The sequence below is a fragment of the Oncorhynchus mykiss genome, chromosome 8, assembly GCF_013265735.2.
Source record: "Oncorhynchus mykiss isolate Arlee chromosome 8, USDA_OmykA_1.1, whole genome shotgun sequence".
NCBI classification, from domain to species: domain Eukaryota; kingdom Metazoa; phylum Chordata; class Actinopteri; order Salmoniformes; family Salmonidae; genus Oncorhynchus; species Oncorhynchus mykiss.
The window spans coordinates 45692071-45709676 of NC_048572.1; the positions used below are offsets into that span (position 1 = coordinate 45692071).

General features: G+C 40.8%; 1 protein-coding gene across 3 annotated transcripts; it reads left to right on the plus strand.

The window, feature by feature from the left end:
- The first annotated feature begins 287 nt into the window (after nucleotides 1–287).
- Nucleotides 288–16442, plus strand: epdr1 (ependymin related 1). Of its 3 annotated transcripts, none has more exons than XM_036985487.1 (3): nucleotides 288–1342; nucleotides 2744–2956; nucleotides 15826–16029. In XM_036985487.1, exons 1-3 carry the CDS (start codon nucleotides 894–896, stop codon nucleotides 15827–15829), a joined length of 666 nt encoding a protein of 221 aa, XP_036841382.1. In that variant the 5' UTR covers nucleotides 288–893; the 3' UTR covers nucleotides 15830–16029. The 3 variants fall into 3 exon arrangements, with proteins under 3 accessions (XP_036841382.1, XP_021468292.2, XP_036841383.1); XM_021612617.2 differs by having other exon boundaries at nucleotides 500–1342; nucleotides 2744–2952; nucleotides 15826–16442; XM_036985488.1 differs by lacking the exons at nucleotides 288–1342; nucleotides 2744–2956 and adding an exon at nucleotides 6567–7033 and having other exon boundaries at nucleotides 15826–16442.
- The last annotated feature ends 1164 nt before the right edge of the window (nucleotides 16443–17606 follow it).

Genomic DNA, 17606 nt, shown 5'->3' on the forward strand with positions numbered 1-17606 from the left:
CTAATACATCCAGTGTGATTTCACATTTTTTGTCAAATCAATAAATTATTGTATTTTGTTGAATTTATATAACATTCTAAACTCGTTTAGCACGATCTATTCAATTATGTCATAATTCTACTATTTGTATTCATTTGCATTACTGTCAATAACATTTTATTTTGAAGGCTAACCGCAAAGTCCACTATTGTGGCTAATCCTTATTGTGGCTAGCTTCACATAAATGGGTCCGCCCACCATTAATCAAGTAAGAACTGTCTTACAAGTTAGGGTTATTTTAGATGATGACACCTAGCTACTTGATCTGTCCCCCTTAGCTAGCTAACTATAGCTACTGAAACATATTATGTCGTTTTGCTGTGTTTTGGGGAAGAACATTGTTTGCATCCATCAGCTGGCTAGCGTTTTTACGATCAGCACTGTCCAGGGAAGGGCAGGTGCGCGAGACAACTTTACCAGCATCATAGCATACATATCGATGAATCCTTGTGACATATGAAATACGAGTGATACTGTAATCATTGTGTAATAACTACGTAACAATTTATCGCGTTCATACATTTTTTATGTGACTGCAGTCATTTTCAGGTCCTGATTGGTCAACAAGCTTATTTGACACGTCAAATAGTGTTCTTTGAATTGTATCTTTTTTGATAAGTCAAGACCCAAACGGCGTTCCATACTATGTATGGACTATTATTTGTTGGCTATTATTTACGTTTATATCATTTATATAAATACATTGTAAAGAAATAAAGATAAGTGGGCAAATATCAATTTGAAACATGTACATTTTAAAATGCTAAATGTTCCCGTGCTTGTTAAATTCTAAGGTACGACTACATATCATGCTATTTATGTTTACAATAATTAATATAACAATGTTACCGTAAATGTATCCTTTTTATACAAACATGTTTATTATCATAGGACGGATTTGCGACTGCGTGAGCTGCTCTGAAAAAAACAAAAGGGCTTTTTATTTGAGTGTAACGGTATCAAAGACTCTGTGGTGTTATCAACCTGCTGCCACATATCAAATGAAATCAACAGTTCATGATTTTTACCTTCACTTGAATGAATTCCATATCTCCAGGATGACTCATGTTGTATCTCTTGTGTTTGCATTTTGCTTGGGAGCGGTGGTACCTGCTTTGAGCTACCCGGAGACAGCTTTCGCACCGCCGGTTCAGCCCTGTCTTGCGCCCTTGCAATGGGAGGGCAGATCCGTCGAATACAACCACAACACAGGACGAAATACACGGGCCTCGGTGTCGTATGATGCACAGAACCACAGAATAAGGCTTCTTCAACAGAATAAAAGACATACACCATGCCAGAAGTAAGCAGGCTACTTTGAAACATTCGTTTTTATTCATGAATAGCGTTTGTCCAACTGCTGAGGTCAAGTAAACAAAGGTTAGGTATTGTGGATACTGATGAAATACCGATGATGGCCGCTACAAAGCGTCAATATGGCTTGAGCTGTCCCTCTACCATTGTGATTGCAGACCTGAATAGACAATAACAGCAAAATTATGAAACAAAAATATCCAATCTAAGACATTTTGTGTGATATTGAACCTTTACCAATATAATAAGACTATACATGTTTTTGTATTCATATTTTAAATAATAAGCATATGTGTTCTTTATGAACTAGAACTGTTTTATGTTCAGACCTATGAGTCAGCATTGCTGCTGACCTTCATGAAAGTAGTTGATCCAGTGCCCTGTTTTTGGATAAGCTCTCCGTACCCCTAATAGGCCTAATATGCTCACCAGACAGACACATCGCGTGCGCCGCAAAATTAATTTAGAAATCCATGTTATTCAATTATTGCATCCACACTGCTCACACGCGACAACAAGCGTCTGCGATGCCAAGGGCTAAAATAGAAGTCATTCCTATTTCTGACACCGATTGCGCTGAAAGTCCTGCCTCTCCCATCTCCTCATTGGTTTATAGAAGCAGGTACCCACGTGCCATCTCCTCATTGGTTATACCCACGTGGTTGATTGAAAGACGAACTGTTTTGCCGGTTGTCGTGGTAATACTATGAAAGATGCGATCACCATATAAGTTCAATGATGAAAAAGCCTGCAAGGAGGAGAGATGACTAGAAACGATTCAGTTGGCCGTTTTATGTGTTGATTAATGGTCAGAGTAGAGGAGTTTCAGGTAAAATAACAACTCATTGTTTATATCCCAGGACAAATTAGCTAGCAACAGCAAGCTAGCTAAATAGGACAAATTAGCTAGCAAATGCAAGCTAACTAGCTAAATTGCCATACATGATTAATGCTTTTCGACCTGTCCCCAAATTAATGTCATTAGTTCAGAGTTTGTTTTGATATTTTAACCTGCGTGTTGTGATCACTTTTGGTGTAGGGGGACAAAATACATTTATGCACGATAGCGCATGCGCGCAGCCGGTTTTGGGTTCCATGTAAGTAAAACAAATGACAACAGCCAGAGCCAAAAGAGGAAAAGCGTTTTTCTCACAGCATAGATAGACCTTGAACAATAATCTAATTACTTGGTTATTATCAATGATCAATCAGTAATGCAAAATAATAACAATATAATAGGCCTAATGTTAAAAGGACTAACCCTGCATTTCTTGTTGAATAGCTACTATTTACCTAGCTACAGTATGATTGATTCAAATCACATGCATTTTCTCCTATTATTACAAACTTGACATTTTAATATTTCCTTTGTTTTGCACTCACTCTCCAGATACTTTGAGTTTATCTACCTGTACAACAGTGGCCTGCTGTTCCAGATCGAGCAGAAGACGAAGCAGTGTTCTAAGATCCCCTTGACCCAGGCCTGGGACCCCTTTGACATCCCTATGAACTCCACCTATGAGGACCAGTACTTTATCGGTGGACCTGGAGACATGATCGAGGTGCAGGAGTGGTCAGATAGGAAACCAGCCCGCAAAAGTAAGTAAGTGCCTTTAAACAGGGTATGGTAGTAGGTTCCAGGCGCACCGGTTTGTGCGTCAAGAACTGCAATGCTGCTGTGTTTTTCACACTCAAAAATTGTCCACCACCCAAAGGACATCCAGCCAACTTGACACAACTGTGGGAAGCATTGGAGCCAACATGGGCCAGTATCCCTGTAGAACGCTTTCGACGCCTTGTAGAGTCCATGTCCCGTCGAATTGAGGCTGTCCTGAGGGCAAAAGGGGGTGCAACTCGAGATTAGGAAGGTGTTCCTACACTCACTCCATTGTGTTACCAGGTGCTTGTTGAAAAACTGTATACTTAGAAGGAAGTGAAGGTCCATTGAAGACCAAAAAGTTGGTTTATAAATGTTTGGAAGCATCAAGTTCACCTGGCTGGCAAACACCATCTTATTTAGAAGAAACAGGAAATGCTTCAATGTTTACTTTTATTTTTATATACAGAGCAATGTAGAAATCAACTTTTTCAAGATGAAAGACAATGTCCAGAGCTTACCCATACTGTTGCACACAGCTTCACTGACAGCCTTCAGTGCCTTATTTGTTAATGTTTATCAACTCCACGTGGAAATTCTCATACCCAATTTGTGAATATGTATAAGTAGCCTTCATCATTCTTCGGTTGAACCTAAACATGCATTTCCTCTCTAGGACAGGAAATTACAAAGAAATAGTGGTGTCAACTTCCTCTGGGGAAGTCCGTTAAAGAGGAATTTCCCCCTGGCTCTGCCACGACATAGTCATTACTATATTAACAACATTACGTTTTTGTTAAAAACATCAACATTATCCAAACCACAAGCTAGAAGAAGTACAATTTAATTTCACTGCTAGAATCGGAAAGTTTTGACTTCTTTTGTATGCGTCTGCTCATAGTGAACCACAAAGTCCAACATTTATAGCGAATGCAGATACCACCCCGTTAAGTAGATGGGGCATGCCCACAACCTTGGTTCATGCCGTTATTTACTTTGAACGACCAACACACAGTAATCTCAGAACTTCTATAGGTAATTTAAAAAAAAGTTTGTCATCATGCCCGTGTGCTGTTCTGGCTGTCTGTGGATTCAAATATGGATTCACAAAATATATTTATATAAGCTGTACAGGGCTCTGTAGCATCAAACAGATGTTAGACATTCAGATATATCCAAATAATGCTTATTTGTCAATCTAAAATACAGGGGAATGTTCAATATTTAATGCCATCTCAAAAAGAGGACTCGGTATTCAACAAAAAATGTATATGGTAACATACCCCCAAAAATACAGTATGAACAGTGTAGTACAGTTCAGTGTGTCTCAGGTGTAGTAAAGTGCAGAGAACTGTAGCTACAGATTGTTACAACAGATGTTAACCAAAGATTTTTGGTATCCATTACTGGGATTAACAGGATGGGTTCTGTTTGGTGTAGCATAGGAAATGTTCGACCAATTTTAGCTTGGCAATGCTGTTTTCGTCCTCGATACGTGGAAACAGAAGCCTCAAAATGTCTGTGTTCTGTTGCAGGGGGTCCGTTCGAAATTTAGAAAATGCTTCGTTATTAAAATCAATACTTTTCAAATCAAATTGTATTTCTCACATGCGCCGAATACAACAAGTGTAGACCTTATTGTGAAATGCTTATTTGCCCTTAACTCACAATCCAGAAACATTTGCTGAATAAACTAAAGGAAAAATAGTAACAAAGTAAAATAATAGCAGATAACAATTGATCGAGACAGGTGCGTGTCCACCCCAAAGTGCCGCATGTCATGATGACAGACAACAGTCTCGATGAATGAGAGAATAATTTAAATAGACAAGATGGAGACGTACACATGGTTGGATTACATGATGGAGCAAAATCTGTATTTACTTTAGTAACTGAGCATTTTCTGAATTCAAACTGACCCCCTGCAAATGAACATGGATATTTTATGAGACTTGTGTTTCCACGAATTGAGGACGAAGACCACAAGGTTGGTCAAACATTCTGTGCTACACCAAACGGTACCTATTCTGTAACTCGTAGTAAGGGATACCAAAATGTTTTGGTTAAATCACATTATCTGGTGTAACAATCTGTAGCTAAAAGAACTGGTGGGGAATGTACAATAATGGGAGAGGTGGTCATGATGGAATTGCCATTCCAAAGAAACATACAGTAAGTTCAGGGAACACTTGTAGGTGGAGTGTTGTCATGATCAAACTGCCATTCAGCTCCTCTTGAGTCATCTTCTGCTTGAAATCTGGCATAATGTCCAATCCATCAAGAGGGATATATTTCACAGGATACAGTTCTACTACAATGACACACGCAGGCAAATTAATTCTGTTTCTCTCCAAAAATCCACTCCAGGAAGAATCCCAGGCACCACACGGTATGGTCTGTAAGACAACAAATTTATAATAAATTAGACTTCATTGCACAATTTGAACGACAGTTGAACTGTGCCAGCATAACAACATTTGGGTAGACTAGTTGAACATGCATACATGTGCATAGGCACAGAGATTACATTTAGAACAATATCTAGCCTAATAGAAATAAATATGGCGTGACCCTCAACCTTTGCACAGTGACCAGACCGTGCAAATGTACCGAAGTAGGTAGGCTGACAGTATCAAGCTACAGCCATGTCTAACAGGCATGCTTAGGAAAATATTTGCTCAGTAAAAATAATCAAGCGTATCAGTTTTTGAGATTTACAACTGTTAAATTGTTGTATTTTTGTTTCTCCTCACTGTTAGCTAGCTAGTAAACCAAACTAGCTTAGTTGCTGGATAGCTAATATATGTTATTTACAACTGTTTGGAATCCTATCTTGCGTCATGCTTATAAGTTTGTCATTTTGAAATGCATCCACGGTCATAATCATAAGCATTGTCAACCCTTATCAATTATGCTACATAACTAGCTAGTAAAACTATTTCCAGTTGCTGATGTTACACGTTTGCTAAAAAGTTACAAATGGGAGGCCTTGTGCATAGTAACAAGTTAGCAGGTGCCAGGCTAACTAGCTAGCAATCTCAAGTCATGTACTAACGTTTGCTGGTAAACCTAGCTTTAGGTGGCTGGTTGTAATGTTATACCTTGCTGTTTAGTAGCCATATCTACGACTAAAAAGAGAAGAGGTTTTACAATGGAGAGACAATAGATCTCCGACTTTAAAACCTCTTCTATTTATAGTCATAGATATGGCTACCTGTAGTTGTTTAGCAAATTTTGTCATCTAAACCCAGCAAAAGAAGAAATGCCCTTTTTCAGGACCCTGTCTTTCAAAGATAATTCGTCAAAATCCAAATAACTTCACAGATCTTCATTGTAAAGGTTTTAACTTCTGTAGGGTAGGGGGCAGCATTCGGAATTTTGGATGAAAAGCATGCCCAAATTAAACGGCCTGCTGCTCGGGCCCAGAAGATATGATATGGATGTGGATAGAAAACACTCTATAGATGTGGATAGAAAACACTCTAAAGTTTCCAAAACTGTTAAAATAGTGTCTGTGAGTATAACAGAACTGATTTGGCAGGCGAAAACCCGAGACAAATCCATTCAGGAAGTCGTTTTTTGGGGGTTTTGTAGTTTTCTATTCAATGCCATTACAGGATCCATTGACTTAGGACTCAATTTGCAGTTCATATGCCCTCCACTAGATGTCAACAGTCTTTAGAAATTGTTTCAGGCTTGTATTCTTGTAAATGAGTGAGTAAGACCAATCTGAATGAGTGGACCCTGACGTGTCACAGAGCTTTTTCATGCTCAATCCCGAGAGAGTGCATTTCTTGTTTACCTTTTATATTGAAGATGTTATTGTCCGGTTGAAATATTATTAATCATTTAGAAAACAACCTGAGGATTGAATATAAACATCGTTTGACATGTTTCTATGAACTTTATGGATACAATTTGGATGTTTTGTCTCCCTGTTTTGACTGTGTTTGAGCCTGTGGATTACTGAAGAAAACGCGAACAAAACAGAGGTTTTTGGATATAAAGAGACTATCGAACAAAAGGAACATTTATTGAGCAAATGAATGTCTTCTGAGTGCAACCATATGCAGATCATCAAAGGTAAGGGATTAATTTTCTCTCTATTTCTGAGTTTTGTAACTCTTCTGCTTGGCTGGTTACTTTTTGTAATGATTTGTCAACTGGGCTATGTTCTCAAATAATCGTAAGGTATGCTTTCGCCGTAAAGCATTTTTTAAATCTGACACCGTGGTTGGATTCACAGGAAGTTAGGTTTAAAGATGATGTAACATATGTTTTGTTTTCTGAATTTTTATAATGAGTATTTCAATATTTGAATTTGGCGCTCTGCAATCTCACTGGATGTTTGCCAGGTGGGACGTAGCGTCCCACATACCCTAGAAAGGTTAAACACGGTTTCCCATGCTTGTTCAATGAACCATAAACAATTAATTAACATGCACCTGTGGAACGGTCGTTAAGACACTAACAGGCAATTAAGGTCACTTATGTTTGTTCCTTGTATAATTACAAACCGTGGCGTAGGTTTAACCACTTTTAATGAACATATACTTCACCTAGAAAACTCCCTGTTTAGCCATGCAAGGCATTCGCCGTAAAGCATTTTTTAAATCTGACACCGTGGTTGGATTCACAGGAAGTTAGGTTTAAAGATGATGTAACATATGTTTTGTTTTCTGAATTTTTATAATGAGTATTTCAATATTTGAATTTGGCGCTCTGCAATCTCACTGGATGTTTGCCAGGTGGGACGTAGCGTCCCACATACCCTAGAAAGGTTAAACACGGTTTCCCATGCTTGTTCAATGAACCATAAACAATTAATTAACATGCACCTGTGGAACGGTCGTTAAGACACTAACAGGCAATTAAGGTCACTTATGTTTGTTCCTTGTATAATTACAAACCGTGGCGTAGGTTTAACCACTTTTAATGAACATATACTTCACCTAGAAAACTCCCTGTTTAGCCATGCAAGGCATTCTTCAACCACCTAACCCCCCCCCCCCCCCCCCCCCCCCCCCCCCCCGCATAGCCTGCTGGGTAACGTAGCCTAAATGTTATTAACACATAACAACACATTTTCCTTCCTTTAAAATAAAACTACTTTTATATGTAACTACACATGTCACATCACATTTGTTTACCCAACCTGCATAACATGCAATTTTTAATAACACACATTTCTTTCCCCCAATTGTTATTGCTTTTTTTTATTTTACATTGCTCTCATCACTTAAGAGGCAATAAACATATTCTGATGTATTATTTTTTTCAACTAAATATAGTCTGTCCAACAATACTCTATTGTGGCTCTATTTCTTTTCACATAAACAAAACATTAAGTCCAGGTGCCCCTTTTTTAAAAACGTTTTATTTATTAGCAATTGGCCTAGCCAGAGTGGCCTAGCCAGTCTCCAGACCTTAATCCCATAGAAAATCTGTGGAGGGAGCTGAAGGTTCGAGTTGCCAAACGTCAGCCTCGAAACCTTAATGACTTGGAGAAGATCTGCAAAGAGTAGTGGGACAAAATCCCTCCTGAGATGTGTGCAAACCTGGTGGCCAACTTCAAGAAACGTCTGACCTCTGATTGCCAACAAGTACTAAGTCATGTTTTGCAGAGGGGTTAAATACTTATTTTCCTCATTAAAATGCAAATTAATTTATAACATTTTTGACATCCGTTTTTCTGGATTTTTTTGTTTTTATTCTGTCTCTCACTGTTCAAATAAACCTACCATTAAAATTATAGACTGATCATTTCTTTGTCAGTGGGCAAACGTACAAAATCAGCAGGGGATCAAATACTTTTTTCCCCTCACTGTACATGTATCTTATACCGTTTTAAAGGTAGTCTTGTTGTTAATCCCACCACAGTGTCCTGTTTCAAATAGGCTTTATGGCGAAAGCACCACAAATGATTATGTTTGGTCACCACCAAACCACAATAAAAACAGCCATTTTCCCAACCAAAGAGAGGAGTCACAAAAAGCACAAATAGAGATAACATTAATCACTCACCTTTGATGATCTTCGTCAGATGACACTCATAGGACTTCATGTTACACAATACATGTATGTTTTGTTTGATAAAGTTCACATTTATATAAAAAATCAGAGTTTACATTGGCGCGTTACCTTCACTAGTTCCAAAAACATCCAGTGATTTTGCATAGCCACATCGATTCAACAGAAATACTCATCATAAATGTAGATGATAATACAAGTTATACACATGGAATTATAGATATACATGTCCTTAACGCAACCGCTGTGTCAGATTTCAAAAGAACTTTACAGAAAAAGCAAACCATGCAATAATCTGAGACGGTGCTCAGAACAAGTCAAATTAGCCACCATGTTGTAGTCAACATAAACCATAAATTACATGCTAAATATTCCCTTACCTTTGATCTTCATCAGAATGCACTCCCAGGAATCCCAGGTCCACAATAAATGCTTGATTTGTTCGATAATGTCCGTTATTTATGTCCAATTAGCTACTTTTTTTAGCGTGTTTGGTACACCTATCCAAACGCTGGTGATGGTCGATCATTTTTTCGTCAAAATCTTCAAAAAGTTATATTACAGGTCGAAGAAGCATTTCAAACTAAGTACAGAATCAATCATTAGGATGTTATCATAAATCTTCAATAAAGTTCCAACCGGAGAATTCCTTTGTGTCTTGAGGAGGAACGGAACGCAGGAAGATATCATGTGGTATGCGCGTGACCTGGAACTGGCTCTCTGCCAGTAGTCTGATTCATTCCCCTCTCATTCAGTCCCACAACACAGTAGAAGCCTCATTCAAATTTCTGTAGATGGTTGACATCTAGTGGAAGCCCTAGGAAGTGAATCTTCATTCATATCCCAAGGGGATTTCAATAGGGAATGGGTTGAATATATACCAACCTCAGATTTCTTACTTTCTGTTTGGATTTGTTCTCAGGTTTTTGCCTGCCATATGAGTTCTGTTATACTCACATACATCATTTAAACAGTTTTAGAAACTTCAGAGTGTTTTCTATCCAATGCTAATAATAATATGCATATATTAGCAACTGAGACTGAGGAGCAGGCCGTTTACTCTGGGCACCCCTGGACACCTTTCATCCAAGCTACTCAATAGCCTTTCAGGGGCTCTGACAGTCTTTTTTGGTCATTCTGCTGAAGTGCTTCCTGAAACAGTTGGACAGCGTTGTCAGTCAGGGTGTTCTGACTGAATTGTCCATTTCTAAAGGCATTTGACGCTTCAGCAGTATCCTCCTGATGATCCTCAGTCCCTTGAGTGAATGGCTGAAGCCTTAGATCCACTCTGTTTCGTCTCAGTTGTGATCCATGCTCCGTTTGGATCTCATAGGATCGCGGTAAAACTTCTCTCTGCACACACCCTTGCTGCATCCAGATTCCTGTAGTAATGTCTCGGAGTCGTACATGATCTCCAGGTTTCAGTTCAGGTAAGTGTCTTGCACTTTTGCCGTGTTGCTGTTTTTGTTTGTCTTTCTGTTTTTCCTTTGTGAATAGTGACTTTGTGAGCACCTCTGGGTGTTAGCAAGTCCTCATGGATGGGTAGGTTGGTTCTGATGCGACGTCCCATCAACATTTGTGCAGGTGAAAGTCTGTTCTGCAGTGGTGCGCTGCGGAAGATCATCAGATTTTTTAGGAAATCCTCCTTTCCAACGTGTGCCTTTTTCATCAGACCTTTGACGATTTTGACTGAACTCTCTGCTAAGCCGTTGGACCTTGGGTAGTTGGGGCTGGAAATGTTGTGTCGGAATCCCCAGTCGTGAGCGAACTATCGGAATTCGGAACTTGAGAACTACAGGCCATTGTCTGAGTACAGTTCAGATGCAACCATGTCTTGCAAAGACTGATTTCAGGTAGGTGATTACAGCTTTGCTGGAGGTAGTTGGCAGTGTTGCTACTTCAGGGTAGTTTGAGTAGTAGTCGGTAACAACAATGTGACTTTTGCCATTGCAGTCAAAAAGGTCAACTCCAACTTTGTAGTAGGGTCTGTTGGGTACTGGATGAGGGATTAGCGGCTCTGCTTGCTGCTTTGGCAGTTCACATGAAGCAGTGGTCTGGCTGATTTCCTGGTTCAATCTTGGCCAGTACATTACTTCTCGTGCTCGTCGTTTGCATTTTTCCTCACCCAAGTGGCCGTCGTGTATTTTCTGTAGCATTTCTTTACATAGTGTCATGGGAATGATAATCTTGTTGCCTTTGAACACTATGTCACCCACAACGGTGCGTTCTGCTCTGCACATCCAGTAATCCTGTATTCTCTTTGGACAGTTGTTTTTCTGTGCGGGCCATCCTATCAGTGTTGTTTCTTTCAACTCTGTCATTGTTTGGTCAGCCGCAGTCTCTCTTTTGATCTGCTCCATTCTCTCAGAAGACACAGGAAGTGATGCTACGATCATGTCAACGTAAGCTCGAATCTCGAAGTGTTTTTCTGTGTGTCAAAGCTCTCTTTCTTGTTGACTGCTCAAGAAAGCGTGTCGTGGCGAACATTAACTTTCCCGGGGTATAGATCATCTCCACATCATACTTTTGCAGTCGGATCCACATTCTCTGGATTCTCATTGGTAAATCATTCAGTGGCTTAGATATGATTGACACCAATGGTCTGTGGTCGGTTTCTACTTCGAAGTCTCGTCCTTAGACTTATTAGTGAAACCTTTCACAAGCGTATGTGCTCGCCTGTAGTTCTTTCTCTCTTTGTGCATACCTTGTCTCTGCGCCTGTCAAGGCTCTGGACTCATAAGCGACGGGTTGCCATATGTCGTCATGCTGTTGCAGAAGAGCTGCTCCCAGGCCAAACTGACACATCTGCAGAAATCCTTGTGCTTTTCTCTGAATCATAGAACCTGAGCACTGGCTCTTCTGTGATTGTCTTCTTTAGGTTTTTTAAGCAGTTTCCCTGTTCATGGGACCATTCCCATTCATTCTTCTGTTCCAGAAGACATCTGAGTGGAGCGGACTGTGCTGACAGTTGAGGAATGAACTTTGCAAGGTAGGGGATCATGCCCATGAAGCGTCTCACGTCGTCCTTGTTTTTCGGGCGCTCCATGTTGTTGATGGCTGATGTTTTCCTCGGGTCTGGTTTGACTCCCTCCCCTGAAAGTACGTCTCCCACGAATGTAAGTGTTTTCACACCAATCTTGCATTTGTCCTTGTTTAGTTTTAGGTTGACTTTCTGTGGTTGGCAACTTGAAATGCTTTATTGAGATCTCTTGGGTCTAGACATATGCTGAGATCGCCCTTCTTTTTCACCACAATAACCAGTGAGCTTACCCAGTCTGTAGGTTCATCCATTTTTGTTCATCTTTTCCATGCATCCGAGTTCCTCCTTGAGCTTTTTCCTCAGTGCAAATGGAACTTTTGCATGCATGCACAACTGGAGTAATTTTGTCATCAGTACATAATGTGTTCTCCTGGTAAACATCCAAGACAATCAAACACATCCTCATACTCAGCCAGTAATGATTTTTGGTCATTTTCACTCTGTGATGTCACTACATACACTCTTTTCAACAAATTGAGCTTTTCACATGCATTGATTCCAAGAATAAGCTGTACACTCATTTCCACGATCAGCAGCTGTGCTCTGAACTGTTTTCCTTTGTGCTGTAAAGTTACTATGCAGCTTCCTTTGACTGGTACGTTCTCCCCAGTATAACCAGTAACCTTAATTTTCACCGGGTGTATTTTGCTCTTCACCTTAAGTGTTTTGTAGTCATCCAGCGACAACAGGTTTACCTGTGCTCCAGTATCAAGCTTGAATGGTATTATAGTTTCATTCACAGTCAATGTCACAATCCATTCAACTTTTACTGCATTGCATATTTCCACAGAATCAACAAAGAATTATTCAATATCCTCCTTGACTGTGTGAACCTTTTACTTTGTAACCTCAGCTTTGCAGCATTTTGAGACATTATTATTTATTATTATTAACATTATTATCATTATTAACAGTTGTTGCATGATTTTCCATATGGAGAGCAATTTTTTGGCTTGTGGATAAATCCACATTTTCCACATGTAGTGTTTTGATGTCTCTTTTGCTTGTTTTTGTTGTTGTGTGTGGTGCTCCTCTCTTTTTATTGCATGCACTGACGTCTCATCCTTGCATAGCTCTTTAGCTTGTGCTCTGGTGGTTTCAGCTGCTCAGCACATATTCACTTCACTAAATCTTGCTCATGCAGCAATCTCTCCTTGAGTCCATTATCAAGTATGCCACAGACTATCCTGTCTTTCACTAGTGAGTCTTTCAGATTTTCAAATTCACACATTTTGCTCAATGTGTTCAGCTCAGCCAAATACTGGTCAAAACTGACTCCCTGATTCTGATCATGAGAGAAAAACTTTTATCTCTCAAACGTGATGTTCTGGCTTGGTGGTCAAAAGTACCAACCAAAAGTACCAACCTCAAATTTAGCCATTAGCACAGTCCATGTCAAGTTTGCATCATCTTGCTGAAAGTTATTGTAAATGTCCAATGCATCCTCTCCAATAACATGCAGATAAATGGAAGCTTTCAATTTGTCATCATCTCCCCCTGCTCCACTGGCTGCTAGGTAGATATTGAATCTCTGCTTGAAACGTTTCCAATTGTCAGCTAGATTGCCTGTTAACTGCATAGGAGTAGGAGGACTAAGCCTATCCATGACGGAGAACAGGAACAGTGTCAATTTCTCTTACTTCAGCATGTTGCTCATCAACTTGCTCGTCAGATTCCAATGCAGCCTCGCTCTCGCTGCTGTCACTCTCGCTGCTGTCACTCTCGCTGCTGTCACTCTCGCTGCTGCGGCTCGTTGTCCTCGCTCTCGCTGCTGTCACTCTCGCTGCTGCGGCTCGTCCTCGCTCTCGATGCTGTCACCCTCGCTGCTGTCACTCTCGCTGCTGCGGCTCGTTGTCCTCGCTCTCGCTGCTGTTACTCTCGCTGCTGCGGCTCGTTGTCCTCGCTCTCGCTGCTGTCACTCTCGCTGCTGCGGCTCGTTGTCCTCGCTTTCGCTGCTGTCACTCTCGCTGCTGCGGCTCTTTGTCCTCGCTCTCGCTGCTGTCACTCTCGCTGCTGCGGCTCGTTGTCCTCGCTCTTGCAAGCTAGCATCTTCGACTACTCACGTCACTTGACTTGTGGTAGAATGTTCAATTTTCGTTGCAGAAATTTGCCGAGTTACTCCTTTATTTTCTTTGTTGTGTCATAGCGACTACCAATCTAACACCATGTTATGTTTGTTCCTTGTATGCTGACAAACCGGGGCGTACGTTTAACTACTTTTAATGAACATATACTTCAGCTAGCAACTGCCCGAGTTACACCAGGAATGCACAATCCGTCCATCAGTGCTCAAACTGTCCACAATAGGCTGAGAGAGGCTGGACTGAGGGCTTGTAGGCCTGTTGTAAGGCAGGTCTTCACCAGACATCACCGGCAACGACGTCGCCTATGGGCACAAACCCACCGTTGCTGGACCAGACAGGACTGGCAAAAAGTGCTCTTCACTGACGAGTCGCGGTTTTGTCTCACCAGGGGTGATGGTCGGATTCACGTTTATCGTTGAAGGAATGAGCATTACACAGAGGCCTGTACTCTGGAGAGGGATCGATTTGGAGGTGGAGCGTCCATCATGGTCTGGAGTGGTGTGTCACAGCATCATAGGACTGAGCTCATTGCAGGCAATCTCAATGCTGTGCGTTACAGGGAAGACATCCTCCTCCCTCATGTGGTACCCTTCCTGCAGGCTCATCCTGACATGACCCTCCAGCATGACAATGCCACCAGCCATACTGCTCGTTCTGTGGGTGATTTACTGCAAGACAGGAATGTCAGTGTTCTGCCATGGCCAGAGAAGAGCCCAAATCTCAATCCCATTGAGCACGTCTGGGACCTGTTGGATCGGAGGGTGAGGGCTAGGGCCATTCCCCCCAGAAGTTTCTTTTTTTGCTGTGTTTAGATTAGCTGGGTACCTACCTAATTAAGTCAGCAAACATAAAAATTATTTGATTTCCCCCCCACTGTAACACAGTGTGTTAGCTAGCAACACACAATATGGGTTTCAGTAGATAAATGAAGTTATTTTGTCAGCTTGTATATTTAGCAATGAGTCCGCTGATAGGAACATCACTGAAAGACATCCAATAGCTCTACTGAACAAGGACAACCATATCTACACACACAATGACATAATGAAAACAAGCCCAGATTCCCCCAGGGTGAAAATCCCCTTTATTAAGGGTGTTCAGTGCAAAGTGCTTGTCAGGAGATGACAAGCAACTTATTTCAAAAGGGCATCATGTGAGTCAGTCAACAGTCAACACAGATTTTGTCCACTTGACCCCTGGTGGCGATTTCCTAGTTGTCTTGCTGCAAATTGTCTCTTGGTGAAATGGGATCGTTTTCACCACTCTGAGAATACAGACCCTTGCAAAGTATCCTATTTGTATGTTGTGATGTCTAACTCATAATTGTGCATTATTGTGGAAGATATCCATGTGCATAGTGTTTTTTCAAGTATACATTAAGAGATTTTCAGATTTTATTGAAAATATCATAGATAGAGGTAGTTGGCCAGATTCAAAATTAAGCAGACACTGTAGATATGTGTCAAATGCTGCGCCAGTACTGCTAGGCCACATTAGCCACTATGTGACTAATGTTTGACTTCTTAAATCATGTGGAACTGACCACCAAGTCACAGCCTTGCCATGGACTGATTAACCTGCGAAGTGTGTGTGTGTGGCGGGGAAGCTCATGTTTTTAACCTATGGTATTCTATGTAGACGCAACAGAACATTTTAATGTACAAATTTCCCCTCAGGGACAATAAAGTCAATCCTAATCCTACCTCTCCCTGCTACACCAGATGAGGCGTGGGTGGGCGTCTACACAGTGAAGGACTGCTACCCTGTCCAGGAGACCTACACCAGGAACAGCAGCATCACTACCTCTACCCGCTTCTTTGACCTCCAGCTGGGCATCAGCGACCCGGAAGTCTTCACACCGCCCAGCAGCTGCCAGTCGGCCCGCCCAGAGAGGATGAACTCCGACTGCTGAGGCCTTCACCTTTCCCCTTTGACCCCATGCTCGTTGACCCCATGCTCTGTTTTCACATTTCCCCCACTTTTAACCAAATTTAACCTTTATTTAATTAGGCAAGTCAGTTAAGAACTAATTCTTATTAGTGCCGGTTTCGGTGTAGGTCCAACTGTCCCAGCATCCCGGTTAGAGGATGTAGAATGACCAGCAGGAGACAAAGAGACAAGGCACACTTTATTACCACACACACACACACACACACACGCACACACGGCAAACAGGAAGAGGAGACTATTAGTAGTGTAAGTGTTGTAGTGGTTGTCTACAAGAGAAGAGCATGTATTACATAATGGCATTACAGGCTAATGACTATGTAATAGCAATGAGGATGACACGTACTATAATGGTCAGGTATTAGCATAAGCTAATGTGGTACACAGTAGGACACAATAGTACACTATGGACAGAGCTACTAGCATGTATTAGCAGCTAGGCTAACAGTATGGCTTACAAAGAGAAGTTTGTAGCAGCCAACTAATGTAGCACACATTATGACAGTATATACAGGTGGGCTAGCATAGCATACACAAGATACAATTAGTGGCTAGCATATGTAAGATATACAAGAAAAGCTAGCATGCTAGGCTAGCAGGCCACAGGCTGTGGGTAGTAGCACACAGTATATACAGTGGAGGCTAGTAAGCTTCAGGTTATAGGTACAGCATACAGAACTATGTACAGTAGGGAGGAGTTTGCATTAGGGTTAGCAGCTAGGAGTTAGCATGCTATTTGGCTAACAATGGACATCTTGGTAGAGGCTACGATTCGTATGAGGAAGTGACCGGATGTTACCGGTCGGCCATTTTAGGTGAGCAACTCGAAGATCTAACTGGTAGCCATCTTGGGTTCCATAACAACAATGAAGGGATTACTCCTCATGGCCTGGATACTGTACTGTAGCCAGAACTATGCCAAGCGGGTAGATAAAACAAGTTATGTTACATGGGATTTCAGACAGAAGTAATCCTAACATACCTAATGAAATATGTATAAGCATATACTAACATAATAATATCAGCCTATAACTTGTAAGCAGATGTTTTGTAGTGATTTATGTTGAAAATGTAAAGAATATTTGCTTGTCTATGGTGTGAAATGAGGAGCAACCAGATGCTGAATTTGACATATTTATTAATTTGCTTGTTCCAGTTCCTAATAAGCATGCATCCATTAAGAAAATTACTGTAAAAAAAATGTTAAATCTCTGTGGATTGATGAGGAATTGAAAAATGTTATGGTTGAGAGGGATGAGGCAAAAAGATTGACCAATATGTCCGGCTGCACAGCCGATTCGCAAACATACTGTACATTAAGAAATCATGTGACTAAACAAAATAAGAATCTGTACTTTGAAACAAAGATAAATAATATAAAGAATGATAATAAACAGCTTCAAATCAAATCAAATTTTATTTGTCACACACATGGTTAGCAGATGTTAATGCGAGTGTAGCGAAATGCTTGTGCTTCTAGTTCCGACAATGCAGTAATAACCAACGAGTAATCTAGCTAACAATTCCAAAACTACTACCTTATACACACAAGTGT

Excerpts from the sequence above, each read along its gene's own strand:
- epdr1 (XM_021612617.2), top strand. The coding sequence starts at position 894 with ATGTATCCTTTTTATACAAACATGTTTATTATCATAGGACGGATTTGC. Across the intron at positions 1,343-2,743 it reads AGACATACACCATGCCAGAA|ATACTTTGAGTTTATCTACC; the intron begins GTAAGCAGGCTA and ends CTCACTCTCCAG. Across the intron at positions 2,953-15,825 it reads TAGGAAACCAGCCCGCAAAA|ATGAGGCGTGGGTGGGCGTC; the intron begins GTAAGTAAGTGC and ends CTGCTACACCAG.